Source organism: Scyliorhinus torazame, chromosome 27 (assembly GCF_047496885.1).
Source record: "Scyliorhinus torazame isolate Kashiwa2021f chromosome 27, sScyTor2.1, whole genome shotgun sequence".
NCBI lineage: Eukaryota > Metazoa > Chordata > Chondrichthyes > Carcharhiniformes > Scyliorhinidae > Scyliorhinus > Scyliorhinus torazame.
The window spans coordinates 681817-698613 of record NC_092733.1 but is presented as its reverse complement, the minus strand read 5'-3'; the positions used below and the strand labels follow the sequence as shown (position 1 = coordinate 698613).

The following is a 16797-nucleotide window of genomic DNA, read 5'->3' as shown; positions in this document are numbered from 1 at the left end:
CGAGTGGGCAGAGTGGGAGCGAGTGGACAGGATGGGAGCGAGTGGACAGGGTGGTGGGAGCGAGTGGACAGGGTGGGAGTGAGTGGACAGGGTGGGAGTGAGTGGACAGGGTGGGAGCGAGTGGACAGGGTGGGAGCGAGTGGACAGGGTGGGAGCGAGTGGACAGGGTGGGAGCGAGTGGACAGGGTGGTGGGAGCGAGTGGACAGGGTGGGAGCGAGTGGACAGGGTGGGAGCGGGTGGGCAGGGTGGTGGGAGCGATTGGACAGGGTGGGAGCGAGTGGACAGGGTGGGAGCGAGTGGACAGGGTGGTGGGAGCGAGTGGACAGGGTGGGAGCGAGTGGACAGGGTGGGAGCGGGTGGGCAGGGTGGTGGGAGCGATTGGACAGGGTGGGAGCGAGTGGACAGGGTGGGAGCGAGTGGACAGGGTGGTGGGAGCGAGTGGACAGGGTGGGAGGGGGTGGACAGGGTGGGAGCGAGTGGACAGGATGGGAGCGAGTGGACAGGGTGGTGGGAGCGAGTGGACAGGGTGGGAGTGATTGGACAGGGTGGGAGTGAGTGGACAGGGTGGTGGGGGCGAGTGGACAGGGTGGTGGGAGCGAGTGGACAGGGTGGGAGCGAGTGGACAGGGTGGGAGCGAGTGGACAGGGTGGGAGCGAGTGGACAGGGTGGGAGCGAGTGGACAGGGTGGGAGCGAGTGGACAGAGTGGGAGCGAGTGGACAGAGTGGGAGCGAGTGGACAGGGTGGGAGCGAGTGGACAGGGTGGTGGGAGCGAGTGGACAGGGTGGGAGCGAGTGGACAGGGTGGGAGCGAGTGGACAGGGTGGGAGCGAGTGGACAGGGTGGTGGGAGCGAGTGGACAGGGTGGGAGCGAGTGGACAGGGTGGGAGCGGGTGGGCAGGGTGGTGGGAGCGAGTGGACAGGGTGGGAGCGAGTGGACAGGGTGGGAGCGAGTGGACAGGGTGGTGGGAGCGAGTGGACAGGGTGGGAGGGGGAGGACAGGGTGGGAGTGAGTGGACAGGGTGGGAGCGAGTGGACAGGGTGGTGGGAGCGAGTGGACAGGGTGGGAGCGAGTGGACAGAGTGGTGGGAGCGAGTGGACAGGGTGGGAGTGAGTGGACAGGGTGGGAGCGAGTGGACAGGGTGGTGGGGGCGAGTGGACAGGGTGGGAGCGAGTGGACAGGGTGGTGGGAGCGAGAGGACAGGGTGGTGGGAGCGAGTGGACAGAGTGGGAGCGAGTGGACAGGGTGGTGGGAGCGAGTGGACAGGGTGGGAGCGAGTGGACAGAGTGGGAGCGAGTGGACAGGGTGGGAGCGAGTGGACAGGGTGGTGGGAGCGAGTGGACAGGGTGGGAGCGAGTGGACAGAGTGGGAGCGAGTGGACAGGGTGGGAGCGAGTGGACAGGGTGGGAGGGAGTGGACAGGGTGGGAGGGAGTGGACAGGGTGGGAGCGAGTGGACAGGGTGGGAGCGAGTGGACAGGGTGGTGGGAGCGAGTGGACAGAGTGGGAGCGAGTGGACAGGGTGGTGGGAGCGAGTGGACAGAGTGGGAGCGAGTGGACAGGGTGGGAGCGAGTGGACAGGGTGGGAGCGAGTGGACAGGGTGGGAGCGAGTGGACAGGGTGGTGGGAGCGAGTGGACAGGGTGGGAGCGAGTGGACAGAGTGGGAGCGAGTGGACAGGGTGGGAGCGAGTGGACAGGGTGGGAGGGAGTGGACAGGGTGGGAGCGAGTGGACAGGGTGGGAGCGAGTGGACAGGGTGGTGGGAGCGAGTGGACAGAGTGGGAGCGAGTGGACAGGGTGGGAGCGAGTGGACAGGGTGGGAGCGAGTGGACAGGGTGGTGGGAGCGAGTGGACAGGGTGGTGGGAGCGAGTGGACAGGGTGGTGGGAGCGAGTGGACAGGGTGGGAGCGAGTGGACAGGGTGGTGGAAGCGAGTGGACAGGGTGGCAGCGAGTGGACAGGGTGGCAGCGAGTGGACAGGGTGGTGGAAGCGAGTGGACAGGGTGGGAGCGAGTGGACAGGGTGGTGGGAGCGAGTGGACAGGGTGGGAGCGAGTGGACAGAGTGGGAGCGAGTGGACAGGGTGGTGGGAGCGAGTGGACAGGGTGGTGGGAGCGAGTGGACAGGGTGGGAGCGAGTGGACAGAGTGGGAGCGAGTGGACAGGGTGGTGGGAGCGAGTGGACAGGGTGGGAGCGAGTGGACAGGGTGGGAGCGAGTGGACAGGGTGGCAGCGAGTGGACAGGGTGGGAGCGAGTGGACAGGGTGGGAGCGAGTGGACAGGGTGGGAGCGAGTGGACAGGGTGGGTGCGAGTGGACAGGGTGGGAGCGAGTGGACAGGGTGGGAGCGAGTGGACAGGGTGGGAGCGAGTGGACAGGGTGGGAGCGAGTGGACAGGGTGGGAGCGAGTGGACAGGGTGGGAGCGAGTGGACAGAGTGGGAGCGAGTGGACAGGGTGGGAGTGAGTGGACAGGGTGGTGGGAGCGAGTGGACAGGGTGGGAGCGAGTGGACAGGGTGGGAGCGGGTGGGCAGGGTGGTGGGAGCGAGTGGACAGGGTGGGAGCGAGTGGACAGAGTGGGAGCGAGTGGACAGGGTGGTGGGAGCGAGTGGACAGGGTGGGAGCGAGTGGACAGGGTGGTGGGAGCGAGTGGACAGGGTGGGAGCGAGTGGACAGGGTGGTGGGAGCGAGTGGACAGGGTGGGAGGGGGTGGACAGGGTGGGAGTGAGTGGACAGGGTGGGAGCGAGTGGACAGGGTGGTGGGAGCGAGTGGACAGAGTGGGAGGGAGTGGACAGGGTGGGAGCGAGTGGACAGAGTGGGAGCGAGTGGACAGGGTGGTGGGAGCGAGTGGACAGGGTGGGAGCGAGTGGACAGGGTGGGAGCGAGTGGACAGGGTGGGAGCGAGTGGACAGGGTGGGAGTGAGTGGACAGAGTGGTGGGAGCGAGTGGACAGGGTGGGAGGGAGTGGACAGGGTGGTGGGAGCGAGTGGACAGAGTGGGAGCGAGTGGACAGGGTGGGAGCGAGTGGACAGGGTGGGAGCGAGTGGACAGGGTGGGAGCGAGTGGACAGGGTGGTGGGAGCGAGTGGACAGGGTGGGAGCGAGTGGACAGGGTGGTGGGAGCGAGTGGACAGGGTGGGAGGGAGTGGACAGGGTGGGAGCGAGTGGACAGGGTGGGAGCGAGTGGACAGGGTGGTGGGAGCGAGTGGACAGGGTGGGAGCGAGTGGACAGGGTGGTGGGAGCGAGTGGACAGGGTGGGAGCGAGTGGACAGGGTGGGAGCGAGTGGACAGGGTGGTGGGAGCGAGTGGACAGGGTGGGAGCGAGTGGACAGGGTGGGAGCGAGTGGACAGGGTGGGAACGAGTGGACAGGGTGGGAGCGAGTGGACAGGGTGGGAGCGAGCGGGCAGGGTGGTGGGAGTGAGTGGACAGGGTGGTGGGAGCGAGTGGACAGGGTGGGAGCGAGTGGACAGGGTGGTGGGAGCGAGTGGACAGGGTGGGAGCGAGTGGACAGGGTGGGAGCGAGTGGACAGGGTGGTGGGAGCGAGTGGACAGAGTGGGAGGGAGTGGACAGGGTGGGAGCGAGTGGACAGGGTGGGAGCGAGTGGACAGGGTGGTGGGAGCGAGTGGACAGAGTGGGAGCGAGTGGACAGGGTGGGAGTGAGTGGACAGGGTGGGAGCGAGTGGACAGGGTGGGAGCGAGTGGACAGGGTGGGAGCGAGTGGACAGAGTGGGAGCGAGTGGACAGGGTGGGAGCGAGTGGACAGGGTGGGAGCGAGTGGACAGGGTGGGAGCGAGTGGACAGAGTGGGAGCGAGTGGACAGGGTGGGAGCGAGTGGACAGGGTGGTGGGAGCGAGTGGACAGGGTGGGAGCGAGTGGACAGGGTGGGAGCGAGTGGACAGGGTGGGAGCGAGTGGACAGAGTGGGAGCGAGTGGACAGGGTGGGAGCGAGTGGACAGGGTGGGAGTGAGTGGACAGGGTGGGAGCGAGTGGACAGGGTGGGAGCGAGTGGACAGGGTGGTGGGAGCGAGTGGACAGGGTGGTGGGAGCGAGTGGACAGGGTGGGAGCGAGTGGACAGGGTGGTGGGAGCGAGTGGACAGGGTGGTGGGAGCGAGTGGACAGGGTGGGAGCGAGTGGACAGGGTGGGAGTGAGTGGACAGGGTGGGAGCGAGTGGACAGGGTGGGAGCGAGTGGACAGCGTGGGAGCGAGTGGACAGGGTGGGAGCGAGTGGACAGGGTGAGAGCGAGTGGACAGGGTGGGAGCGAGTGGACAGGGTGGGAGCGAGTGGACAGGGTGGTGGGAGCGAGTGGACAGGGTGGGAGCGAGTGGACAGGGTGGGAGCGAGTGGACAGGGTGGTGGGAGCGAGTGGACAGGGTGGTGGGAGCGAGTGGACAGAGTGGGAGCGAGTGGACAGGGTGGGAGTGAGTGGACAGGGTGGGAGCGAGTGGACAGGGTGGTGGGAGCGAGTGGACAGGGTGGTGGGAGCGAGTGGACAGAGTGGGAGCGAGTGGACAGGGTGGCAGCGAGTGGACAGGGTGGGAGTGAGTGGACAGGGTGGGAGCGAGTGGACAGGGTGGGAGCGAGTGGACAGGGTGGGAGCGAGTGGACAGGGTGGGAGCGAGTGGACAGGGTGGTGGGAGCGAGTGGACAGGGTGGTGGGAGCGAGTGGACAGAGTGGGAGCGAGTGGACAGGGTGGGAGCGAGTGGACAGGGTGGGAGCGAGTGGACAGGGTGGGAGCGAGTGGACAGGGTGGGAGCGAGTGGACAGAGTGGGAGCGAGTGGACAGGGTGGGAGCGAGTGGACAGAGTGGTGGGAGCGAGTGGACAGGGTGGGAGCAAGTGGACAGAGTGGGAGCGAGTGGACAGGGTGAGAGCGAGTGGACAGGGTGGTGGGAGCGAGTGGACAGGGTGGGAGCGAGTGGACAGGGTGGTGGGAGCGAGTGGACAGGGTGGTGGGAGCGAGTGGACAGGGTGGGAGCGAGTGGACAGGGTGGTGGGAGTGAGTGGACAGGGTGGGAGCGAGTGGACAGGGTGGGAGCGAGTGGACAGGGTGGTGGGAGCGAGTGGACAGGGTGGGAGCGAGTGGACAGGGTGGGAGCGAGTGGACAGAGTGGGAGCGAGTGGACAGGGTGGTGGGAGTGGACAGAGTGGTGGGAGCGAGTGGACAGGGTGGTGGGAGTGGACAGGGTGGTGGGAGCGAGTGGACAGGGTGGGAGCGAGTGGACAGGGTGGTGGGAGCGAGTGGACAGAGTGGGAGCGAGTGGACAGAGTGGGAGCGAGTGGACAGGGTGGTGGGAGCGAGTGGACAGGGTGGGAGCGAGTGGACAGGGTGGGAGCGAGTGGACAGGGTGGTGGGAGCGAGTGGACAGGGTGGGAGCGAGTGGACAGGGTGGTGGGAGCGAGTGGACAGAGTGGGAGCGAGTGGACAGGGTGGGAGCGAGTGGACAGGGTGGGAGCGAGTGGACAGAGTGGGAGCGAGTGGACAGGGTGGGAGCGAGTGGACAGGGTGGGAGGGAGTGGACAGGGTGGGAGCGAGTGGACAGGGTGGGAGCGAGTGGACAGAGTGGGAGCGAGTGGACAGGGTGGGAGCGAGTGGACAGGGTGGGAGGGAGTGGACAGAGTGGGAGCGAGTGGACAGGGTGGGAGCGAGTGGACAGGGTGGGAGCGAGTGGACAGAGTGGGAGCGAGTGGACAGGGTGGGAGCGAGTGGACAGGGTGGGAGGGAGTGGACAGGGTGGGAGCGAGTGGACAGGGTGGTGGGAGCGAGTGGACAGAGTGGGAGCGAGTGGACAGGGTGGGAGTGAGTGGACAGGGTGGTGGGAGCGAGTGGACAGGGTGGGAGCGAGTGGACAGAGTGGGAGCGAGTGGACAGGGTGGGAGCGAGTGGACAGGGTGGGAGCGAGTGGACAGGGTGGGAGTGAGTGGACAGGGTGGGAGCGAGTGGACAGAGTGGTGGGAGCGAGTGGACAGGGTGGGAGCGAGTGGACAGGGTGGGAGCGAGTGGACAGGGTGGGAGCGAGTGGACAGGGTGGGAGTGAGTGGACAGGGTGGGAGCGAGTGGACAGGGTGGGAGCGAGTGGACAGGGTGGTGGGAGTGAGTGGACAGAGTGGGAGCGAGTGGACAGGGTGGGAGCGAGTGGACAGGGTGGGAGCGAGTGGACAGGGTGGGAGCGAGTGGACAGGGTGGTGGGAGCGAGTGGACAGGGTGGGAGCGAGTGGACAGGGTGGTTGGAGCGAGTGGACAAGGTGGTGGGAGCGAGTGGACAGGGTGGGAGCGAGTGGACAGGGTGGGAGCGAGTGGACAGGGTGGGAGCGAGTGGACAGGGTGGGAGCGAGTGGACAGGGTGGGAGCGAGTGGACAGGGTGGTTGGAGCGAGTGGACAAGGTGGTGGGAGCGAGTGGACAGGGTGGGAGCGAGTGGACAGGGTGGTTGGAGCGAGTGGACAGGGTGGGAGCGAGTGGACAGAGTGGGAGCGAGTGGACAGGGTGGTTGGAGCGAGTGGACAGGGTGGGAGCGAGTGGACAGGGTGGTTGGAGCGAATGGACAGGGTGGGAGCGAGTGGACAGGGTGGTGGGAGCGAGTGGACAGGGTGGGAGCGAGTGGACAGGGTGGTGGGAGCGAGTGGACAGGGTGGGAGCGAGTGGACAGGGTGGGAGCGAGTGGACAGGGTGGGAGCGAGTGGACAGAGTGGGAGCAAGTGGACAGAGTGGGAGCGAGTGGACAGGGTGGTGGGAGCAAGTGGACAGAGTGGGAGCGAGTGGACAGGGTGGGAGCGAGTGGACAGGGTGGGAGCAAGTGGACAGGGTGGGAGCGAGTGGACAGGGTGGTGGGAGCGAGTGGACAGGGTGGTGGGAGCGAGTGGACAGGGTGGGAGCGAGTGGACAGGGTGGGAGCGAGTGGACAGGGTGGGAGCGAGTGGACAGAGTGGGAGCGAGTGGACAGGGTGGTGGGAGCGAGTGGACAGGGTGGGAGCGAGTGGACAGGGTGGCAGCGAGTGGACAGGGTGGGAGCGAGTGGACAGGGTGGGAGCGAGTGGACAGGGTGGGAGCGAGTGGACAGAGTGGGAGCGAGTGGACAGGGTGGGAGCGAGTGGACAGGGTGGGAGCAAGTGGACAGGGTGGGAGCGAGTGGACAGGGTGGTGGGAGCGAGTGGACAGGGTGGTGGGAGCGAGTGGACAGGGTGGGAGCGAGTGGACAGGGTGGGAGCGAGTGGACAGGGTGGGAGCGAGTGGACAGGGTGGGAGCGAGTGGACAGAGTGGGAGCGAGTGGACAGGGTGGTGGGAGCGAGTGGACAGGGTGGGAGCGAGTGGACAGGGTGGTGGGAGCGAGTGGACAGGGTGGGAGCGAGTGGACAGGGTGGGAGCGAGTGGACAGGGTGGGAGCGAGTGGACAGAGTGGGAGCGAGTGGACAGGGTGGTGGGAGCGAGTGGACAGGGTGGGAGCGAGTGGACAGGGTGGGAGCGAGTGGACAGGGTGGGAGCGAGTGGACAGGGTGGGAGCGAGTGGACAGGGTGGGAGCGAGTGGACAGGGTGGTGGGAGTGAGTGGACAGAGTGGGAGCGAGTGGACAGGGTGGGAGCGAGTGGACAGGGTGGTGGGAGCGAGTGGACAGGGTGGGAGCGAGTGGACAGGGTGGTGGGAGCGAGTGGACAGGGTGGGAGCGAGTGGACAGGGTGGTGTGAGCGAGTGGACAGGGTGGGAGTGAGTGGACAGGGTGGTGGGAGCGAGTGGACAGGGTGGTGGGAGCGAGTGGACAGGGTGGGAGCGAGTGGACAGGGTGGGAGTCAGTGGACAGAGTGGGAGCGAGTGGACAGGGTGGTGGGAGCGAGTGGACAGGGTGGTGGGAGCGAGTGGACAGGTTGGGAGCGAGTGGACAGGGTGGGAGTGAGTGGACAGGGTGGCAGCGAGTGGACAGGGTGGGAGCGAGTGGACAGAGTGGGAGCGAGTGGACAGGGTGGTGGGAGCGAGTGGACAGGGTGGGAGCGAGTGGACAGGGTGGGAGCGAGTGGACAGGGTGGCAGCGAGTGGACAGGGTGGTGGGAGCGAGTGGACAGGGTGGGAGCGAGTGGACAGAGTGGGAGCGAGTGGACAGGGTGGGAGTGAGTGGACAGGGTGGCAGCGAGTGGGCAGGGTGGGAGCGAGTGGACAGAGTGGGAGCGAGTGGACAGAGTGGGAGCGAGTGGACAGGGTGGTGGGAGCGAGTGGACAGAGTGGGAGCGAGTGGACAGGGTGGTGGGAGCGAGTGGACAGGGTGGGAGCGAGTGGACAGGGTGGGAGCGAGTGGACAGAGTGGAAGCGAGTGGACAGGGTGGAAGCGAGTGGACAGGGTGGGAGCGAGTGGACAGGGTGGGAGCGAGTGGACAGGGTGGTGGGAGCGAGTGGACAGGGTGGGAGCGAGTGGACAGAGTGGTGGGAGCGAGTGGACAGAGTGGGAGTGAGTGGACAGAGTGGGAGCGAGTGGACAGGGTGGTGGGAGCGAGTGGACAGGGTGGGAGTGAGTGGACAGAGTGGGAGCGAGTGGACAGGGTGGGAGCGAGTGGACAGAGTGGGAGCGAGTGGACAGGGTGGGAGCGAGTGGACAGGGTGGGAGCGAGTGGACAGAGTGGGAGCGAGTGGACAGGGTGGTGGGAGTGAGTGGACAGGGTGGGAGCGAGTGGACAGGGTGGGAGCGAGTGGACAGGGTGGGAGCGACTGGACAGGATGGTGGGAGCGAGTGGACAGCTTGGGAGCGAGTGGACAGGGTGGGAGCGAGTGGACAGGGTGGGAGCGAGTGGACAGAGTGGTGGGAGCGAGTGGACAGGGTGGGAGCGAGTGGACAGAGTGGGAGCGAGTGGACAGGGTGGGAGCGAGTGGACAGGGTGGGAGCGAGTGGACAGGGTGGTGGGAGCGAGTGGACAGGGTGGTGGGAGCGAGTGGACAGGTTGGGAGCGAGTGGACAGGGTGGGAGCGAGTGGACAGGGTGGGAGCGAGTGGACAGGGTGGGAGCGAGTGGACAGAGTGGGAGCGAGTGGACAGGGTGGTGGGAGCGAGTGGACAGAGTGGGAGCGAGTGGACAGGGTGGGAGCGAGTGGACAGGGTGGGAGCGAGTGGACAGGGTGGGAGCGAGTGGACAGGGTGGGAGCGAGTGGACAGAGTGGGAGTGAGTGGACAGGGTGGGAGTGAGTGGACAGGGTGGTGGGAGCGAGTGGACAGGGTGGTGGGAGCGAGTGGACAGGGTGGGAGCGAGTGGACAGCGTGGGAGCGAGTGCACAGGGTGGGAGCGAGTGGACAGGGTGGGAGCGAGTGGACAGAGTGGGAGCGAGTGGACAGGGTGGGAGCGAGTGGACAGAGTGGGAGCGAGTGGACAGAGTGGGAGCGAGTGGACAGGGTGGGAGTGAGTGGACTCTAGCACAGGGAGTCTAGCTAGGTGGTCTCTGACACAGGGCAGGCCGTGAGTGGGCTTCAACAGGAGGTGGAGGAGGGGAGGAACTCTGGGCCAGATTGCTGCAGTATCAGGAGGATTCACCTTGATGCCAAGGAACACCGAAAACATTCTTGCCACAGAATTATATCGACAAGTTCAGTATCAGGTTAGACGCTAATGTGGTGCATTTTAACATTGCCCATCTTCTTGATCTTGAGATTGATTACTGACTACGTTTGAGACTAGAATCTCCTCTCTCTGGAAGACAAAAAAGCCAGAACTGTTTCCCTTGCCACTGACTCTAACCACTTCTTGGCCACGTGTTCAGGCTGAACTCACACCATGCAAATCTTTGGAGTTGTTTCCTGCAAAGTGAAATGCTTGTTTCTATTTATGCAACACTGCACAGCTCAACCTCTCAGCCACTGAGACTTTTACTCAAGCTTTTCTGATCTTCCAGCTTGATTTCCTCAATACTGTTCTGCCAACCTTCCATCATCCCTCCATGCAGTCCAATTGGCCCAAAGCACAGCCAGTCACAATGCTCAATGATGCTGTGTCTGTGATTCCCATACTCACACTAAGCTAACACAGTCAGCAATCCATTAATCTTACAACACTCATCTTCAAATGTCTCTGTTGCCTCACTACTGCTTCCATCTCCTCCAGCCATATATCTGCTCAGGCAACCATGGGTCCTCTGTTTTTTCTACATCCTACTCATTGGACCATCCTACTGATTGTGAACCAAAATGCTATCCCTCTCCTCTTACTCCCCTTTATTTAAACTTAAGTTTGTGTGGAGTTTATACATCCTTCCCGGTACTGCGTGGGTTTCCTCCGGGTGCTCCAGTTTCCTCCCACAGTCCAAAGATATGCGGGTTAGGTGGGGTTGGGGGGTTAGGGGGAGTGGGCCGAGGTAGGACGCTCTTTCGGAGAGTCAGTGCAGACTCGATGGGCCAAATGGCCTCTTTTTTGCATTGTATGGATTCCATGAACTAAGTCTTTTTCTAATCTCTCCTGCAATAGTACAAGAATTCATTCTTTTTAATATTCTTACTTTTTCCTTTTTTCTGTGACAGACCTTTGGGCATTTTCTATGGAATGGCAGTAGAGAAATTCAGTTTGTTGTTTCTCCATCACTGTGATGAAAACAATTAAAAACATACAAGTCAAAAGCTGTTCCAATGAAAGAATCTCTGAGCCTGTCAGCAGGATCAATACACCAGGGTGACCTGTGTGACCAGCCTGATCTTACCGCCAGTGCTCCAGCCAGCACCTTGTGCAGGTGCCTGTTGTCTTGTCTGAGATATTGAATGGTCTCCTTGTTTTTCTTGATTTTCCATTGGGAACTTTCATAATAAGCCTTACGATCGCCCTCTGAAATAAACCAGTCAATACGGTTAGGATATTCTGCAGGTGGGCACGATCCCAGCTCTGTCTGACCATCTATCCAGGATAACCTGGGATGGGAAACGCATGGATAACAACAAGTCAATAAATTGGAGAGACGGTGGAGGCGCTTCTATTGCTGCAGAAAATCTTGGAAGTTTTGCAGCAAAGTTACACAGATTTTCATCTCCACATTTAGTTGCAAATCACTGATGCACTCGATCATCTGTGGCAACAAATATCAGGGAAAGTTTGCTCTGTCTCTTCACTTTCCTCTTTATTTCACACACACTATTCTCTCTTGTTACAATTTCCTCTCCTTCCTTTCCCCTTCTCACTTTAACCTGCTACCCACCCTCTCCTCATCTTTTCCCCCTTTTGTCTCCTCTGTTCATCCTTCCCACCACATCCAGCATTTCGGTTTAAATTCTCTCTTGTGAAAGTTCAGAGACTTTCCCACCAGTGGACATCCCTGTCTGTGCCGAGCTGCTGCATGTTTGGGCAGAAGGGACGTGTCCAGGACGCTTCCATTCAATTTCATGCAGACATCAAACAACTAAACTTACCCAATAGCTGGATTTTTTTCTGCAAATCCCAGATCTGTTCCTGCACCGGGACGCGCGGTGGAGCCAACATCACTGCCCCAATGTGCCGGAGCCAGGGTGCCTGTGCCTGACTGCCCAGCGCAACAGTGCTCCCTCTGTCCCTCCCTCTGTCAGTCCCTCTCTCCCCCTCCCTCTGTCCCTCTGTCCCTCCCTCTGTCAGTCCCTCTCTCCCCCTCCCTCTGTCCCTCTCTCTGTCCCTCACTCGCTCTCTCTTTCTCCTTCCCGCCCTCTCTCCCTCTCTCCCTCTCTCTCTCTGACCGTCCGCTCTCCCTCTTCCCTCTCACTCTCTCTAATCTCCCCAGCAACAAACAACAAACCAGTTGCTGAGAAACCACCGTTTCCGTTTCCTGTTCATTTTGTTGTGGTTTTATTTTGTGTCATATTGAACCAGGAGAGGGAGTCTCCACAGGACAGAGAGTCTCCACAGGACAGAGAGTCTCTACAGGACAGAGAGTCTCTACAGGACACAGAGTCTCCAGAGGACACAGAGTCTCTACAGGACACAGAGTCTCCAGAGGACACAGAGTCTCCACAGGACACAGAGTCTCTACAGGACAGGGAGTCTCGACAGGACACAGAGTCTCCACAGGACAGGGAGTCTCTACAGGACACAGAGTCTCCAGAGGACACAGAGTCTCTACAGGACACAGAGTCTCCACAGGACAGGGAGTCTCGACAGGACACAGAGTCTCCACAGGACACAGAGTCTCTACAGGACACAGAGTCTCCACAGGACACAGAGTCTCCACAGGACAGGGAGTCTCGACAGGACACAGAGTCTCCACAGGACAGGGAGTCTCTACAGGACAGGGAGTCTCCACAGGACAGGGAGTCTCCACAGGACACAGAGTCTCCAGAGGACAGGGAGTCTCTACAGGACACAGAGTCTCCACAGGACACAGAGTCTCCACAGGACACAGAGTCTCCACAGGACAGGGAGTCTCTACAGGACACAGAGTCTCCACAGGACACAGAGTCTCCACAGGACAGGGAGTCTCCACAGGACACAGAGTCTCTACAGGACACAGAGTCTCTACAGGACACAGAGTCTCCACAGGACAGGGAGTCTCCACAGGACACAGAGTCTCCACAGGACACAGAGTCTCCACAGGACAGGGAGTCTCCACACGACACAGAGTCTCCACAGGACACAGAGTCTCCACAGGACAGGGAGTCTCCACACGACACAGAGTCTCTACAGGACACAGAGTCTCTACAGGACACAGAGTCTCTACAGGACAGAGAGTCTCTACAGGACACAGAGTCTCCAGAGGACACAGAGTCTCTACAGGACACAGAGTCTCCAGAGGACACAGAGTCTCCACAGGACACAGAGTCTCTACAGGACAGGGAGTCTCGACAGGACACAGAGTCTCCACAGGACAGGGAGTCTCTACAGGACACAGAGTCTCCAGAGGACACAGAGTCTCTACAGGACACAGAGTCTCCACAGGACAGGGAGTCTCGACAGGACACAGAGTCTCCACAGGACACAGAGTCTCTACAGGACACAGAGTCTCCACAGGACACAGAGTCTCCACAGGACAGGGAGTCTCGACAGGACACAGAGTCTCCACAGGACAGGGAGTCTCTACAGGACAGGGAGTCTCCACAGGACAGGGAGTCTCCACAGGACACAGAGTCTCCAGAGGACAGGGAGTCTCTACAGGACACAGAGTCTCCACAGGACACAGAGTCTCCACAGGACACAGAGTCTCCACAGGACAGGGAGTCTCTACAGGACACAGAGTCTCCACAGGACACAGAGTCTCCACAGGACAGGGAGTCTCCACAGGACACAGAGTCTCTACAGGACACAGAGTCTCTACAGGACACAGAGTCTCCACAGGACAGGGAGTCTCCACAGGACACAGAGTCTCCACAGGACACAGAGTCTCCACAGGACAGGGAGTCTCCACACGACACAGAGTCTCCACAGGACACAGAGTCTCCACAGGACAGGGAGTCTCCACACGACACAGAGTCTCTACAGGACACAGAGTCTCTACAGGACACAGAGTCTCTACAGGACGGGGAGTCTCCACAGGACAGGGAGTCTCTACAGGACACAGAGTCTCTACAGGACACAGAGTCTCTACAGGACAGGGAGTCTCCACAGAACACAGAGTCTCTACAGGACACGGATTCTCCACAGGACACGGATTCTCCACAGGACACAGAGTCTCCACAGGACACAGAGTCTACAGGACAGGGAGTCTCCACAGGACAGGGAGTCTCTACAGGACGGGGAGTCTCTACAGGACGGGGAGTCTCCACAGGACAGGGAGTCTCTACAGGACACAGAGTCTCTACAGGACACAGAGTCTCTACAGGACAGGGAGTCTCTACAGGACAGGGAGTCTCTACAGGACAGGGAGTCTCTACAGGACAGGGAGTCTCCACAGGACAGGGAGTCTCCACAGGACACAGAGTCTCTACAGGACACAGAGTCTCTACAGGACACAGAGTCTCTACAGGACACAGAGTCTCCACAGGACACAGAGTCTCTACAGGACAGGGAGTCTCCACAGGACAGGGAGTCTCTACAGGACACAGAGTCTCTACAGGACACAGAGTCTCCACAGGACACAGAGTCTCCACAGGACACAGAATCTCCACAGGACACAGTCTCTACAGGACAGGGAGTCTCCACAGGACAGGGAGTCTCCACAGGACACAGGGTCTACAGGACAGGGAGTCTCCACAGGACAGGGAGTCTCCACAGGACAGGGAGTCTCCACAGGACAGGGAGTCTCCACAGGACACAGAGTCTCTACAGGACAGGGAGTCTCTACAGGACAGGGAGTCTCTACTGGACAGGGAGTCTCTACAGGACAGGGAGTCTCTACAGGACAGGGAGTCTCTACAGGACAGGGAGTCTCTACAGGACAGAGAGTCTCTACAGGACACAGAGTCTCTACAGGACGGGGAGTCTCCACAGGACAGGGAGTCTCTACAGGACACAGAGTCTCTACAGGACACAGAGTCTCTACAGGACAGGGAGTCTCCACAGAACACAGAGCCTCTACAGGACACGGATTCTCCACAGGACACGGATTCTCCACAGGACACAGAGTCTCCACAGGACACAGAGTCTACAGGACAGGGAGTCTCCACAGGACAGGGAGTCTCTACAGGACAGGGAGTCTCTACAGGACGGGGAGTCTCCACAGGACAGGGAGTCTCTACAGGACACAGAGTCTCTACAGGACACAGAGTCTCTACAGGACAGGGAGTCTCCACAGAACACAGAGTCTCTACAGGACACGGATTCTCCACAGGACACGGATTCTCCACAGGACACAGAGTCTCCACAGGACACAGAGTCTACAGGACAGGGAGTCTCCACAGGACAGGGAGTCTCCACAGGACACAGAGTCTCCACAGGACACAGAGTCTCTACAGGACACAGAGTCTCTACAGGACAGGGAGTCTCTACAGGACAGGGAGTCTCTACAGGACAGGGAGTCTCTACAGGACAGGGAGTCTCTACAGGACAGGGAGTCTCTACAGGACAGAGAGTCTCTACAGGACAGAGAGTCTCTACAGGACAGAGAGTCTCTACAGGACAGAGAGTCTCTACAGGACAGAGAGTCTCTACAGGACAGAGAGTCTCTACAGGACAGAGAGTCTCTACAGGACACAGAGTCTCTACAGGACACAGAGTCTCTACAGGACACAGAGTCTCTACAGGACACAGAGTCTCCACAGGACAGGGAGACTCTACAGGACACAGAGTCTCTACAGGACACGGATTCTCCACAGGACACGGATTCTCCACAGGACACGGATTCTCCACAGGACACGGATTCTCCACAGGACACAGAGTCTCCACAGGACACAGAGTCTCCACAGGACACAGAGTCTCCACAGGACACAGAGTCTCCACAGGACACAGAGTCTCCACAGGACACAGAGTCTCTACAAGTCAGGGAGTCTCCACAGGACGGGGAGTCTCCACAGGACAGGGAGACTCTACAGGACACAGAGTCTCTACAGGACACAGAGTCTCCACAGGACATGGAGTCTCTCCAGGACAGGGAGTCTCTACAGGACACAGAGCGTCTACAGGACAGGGAGTCTCCACAGGACACAGAGTCTCTACAGGACACAGAGTCTACAGGACAGGGAGCGTCTACAGGACAGGGAGTCTCTACAGGACACAGAGTCTCTACAGGACAGGGAGTCTCCACAGGACAGGGAGTCTCCACAGGACACAGAATCTCCACAGGACACAGAGTCTCTACAAGAGAGTTGAGGAACCACAAAGGCAAAAAAAACATAATGGGAGTTATGTTCAGGCCTCCTAACAGTGGTCAGGACCGGGTAGCACAAAATGCACCATGAAATAGAAAGTGCATGTCAGAAAGGCAAGGTCACAGTGATCATGGGGGACTTCAATATCCAGGTGGACTGGGTAAATAATGCTGCCAGTGGACCCAAGGAAAGGGAATTCATTGAATGTTTACAGGAGGGCTTTTTGGAACAGCTTGTGATGGAGCCCACGAGGGAACAGGCCATTCTGGACTTAGTGTTATGTAATGAGCCAGACTTGATTAAAGATCTTAAAGTAAGGGAGCACTTAGGAGGCAGTGATCATAATATGGTAGAATTCAATCTCCAATTTGAAAGAAAGAAGGTAGAATCAGATGTAAAGGTGTTACAGTTAAATAAAGGTAACTACAGGGGCATGAGGGAGGAACTGACGAAAATCGACTGGGAGCAGAGCCTAGTGGGAAAGACAGTAGAACAGCAATGGCAGGAGTTTCTGGGAGTAATTGAGGACACAGTGCAGAGGTTCATCCCAAAGAAAAGAAAGGTTATCAGAGGGGGTATTAGGCAGCCATGGCTGACAAAGGAAGTTAGGGAATGCATCAAAGCAAAAGAGAAAGCCTATAATGTGGCAAAGAGTAGTGGGAAGTCAGAAGATTGGGAAGATTACAAAAACAAACAGAGGATAACAAAGAGAGAAATAAGGAAAGAGAGGATCAAATTTGAAGGTAGGCTAGCCAGTAGCATTAGGAATGATAGTAAAAGTTTCTTTAAATACATTAAAAACAAACGGGAGGCAAAAGTAGACATTGGGCCGCTCCAAAATGACGCTGGTAATTTTGTGATGGGAGACAAGGAAATAGCTGAGGAACTAAATAAGTACTTTGCGTCAGTCTTCACAGTAGAAGACATGAGTAATATCCCAACAATTCAGGAGTGTCAGGGGGCAGAGTTGAACATGGTAGCCATCACAAAGGAGAAAGTGCTAGAGAAACTAAGAGGTCTAAAAATTGATAAATCTCCGGGCCCAGATGGGCTACATCCTAGAGTTCTAAAGGAGATAGCTGAAGAAATAGTGGAGGCGTAGTTATTTTTTTTTTTTTTTTTTTTTAGAATTTACAGTGCAGAA

At 59.7% G+C, this 16797-nt stretch overlaps 1 protein-coding gene across 1 annotated transcript in view; it reads right to left on the bottom strand.

Moving 5' to 3' along the window:
* The window catches only part of odad3 (outer dynein arm docking complex subunit 3), a 95408-nt gene extending 83877 nt beyond the window's left edge, over positions 1 to 11531 (bottom strand). Inside the window, exons 1-2 of the mRNA XM_072490752.1 lie at positions 11358 to 11531; positions 10658 to 10779 (exon numbers count right to left, since the gene is read on the bottom strand). Of these exons, the coding sequence (XP_072346853.1) occupies positions 10658 to 10779; positions 11358 to 11427 (192 nt within the window). The 5' untranslated portion in view covers positions 11428 to 11531. The remainder of the gene's footprint in view (positions 1 to 10657; positions 10780 to 11357) is intronic.
* Between the last annotated feature and the right edge of the window lie 5266 nt (positions 11532 to 16797).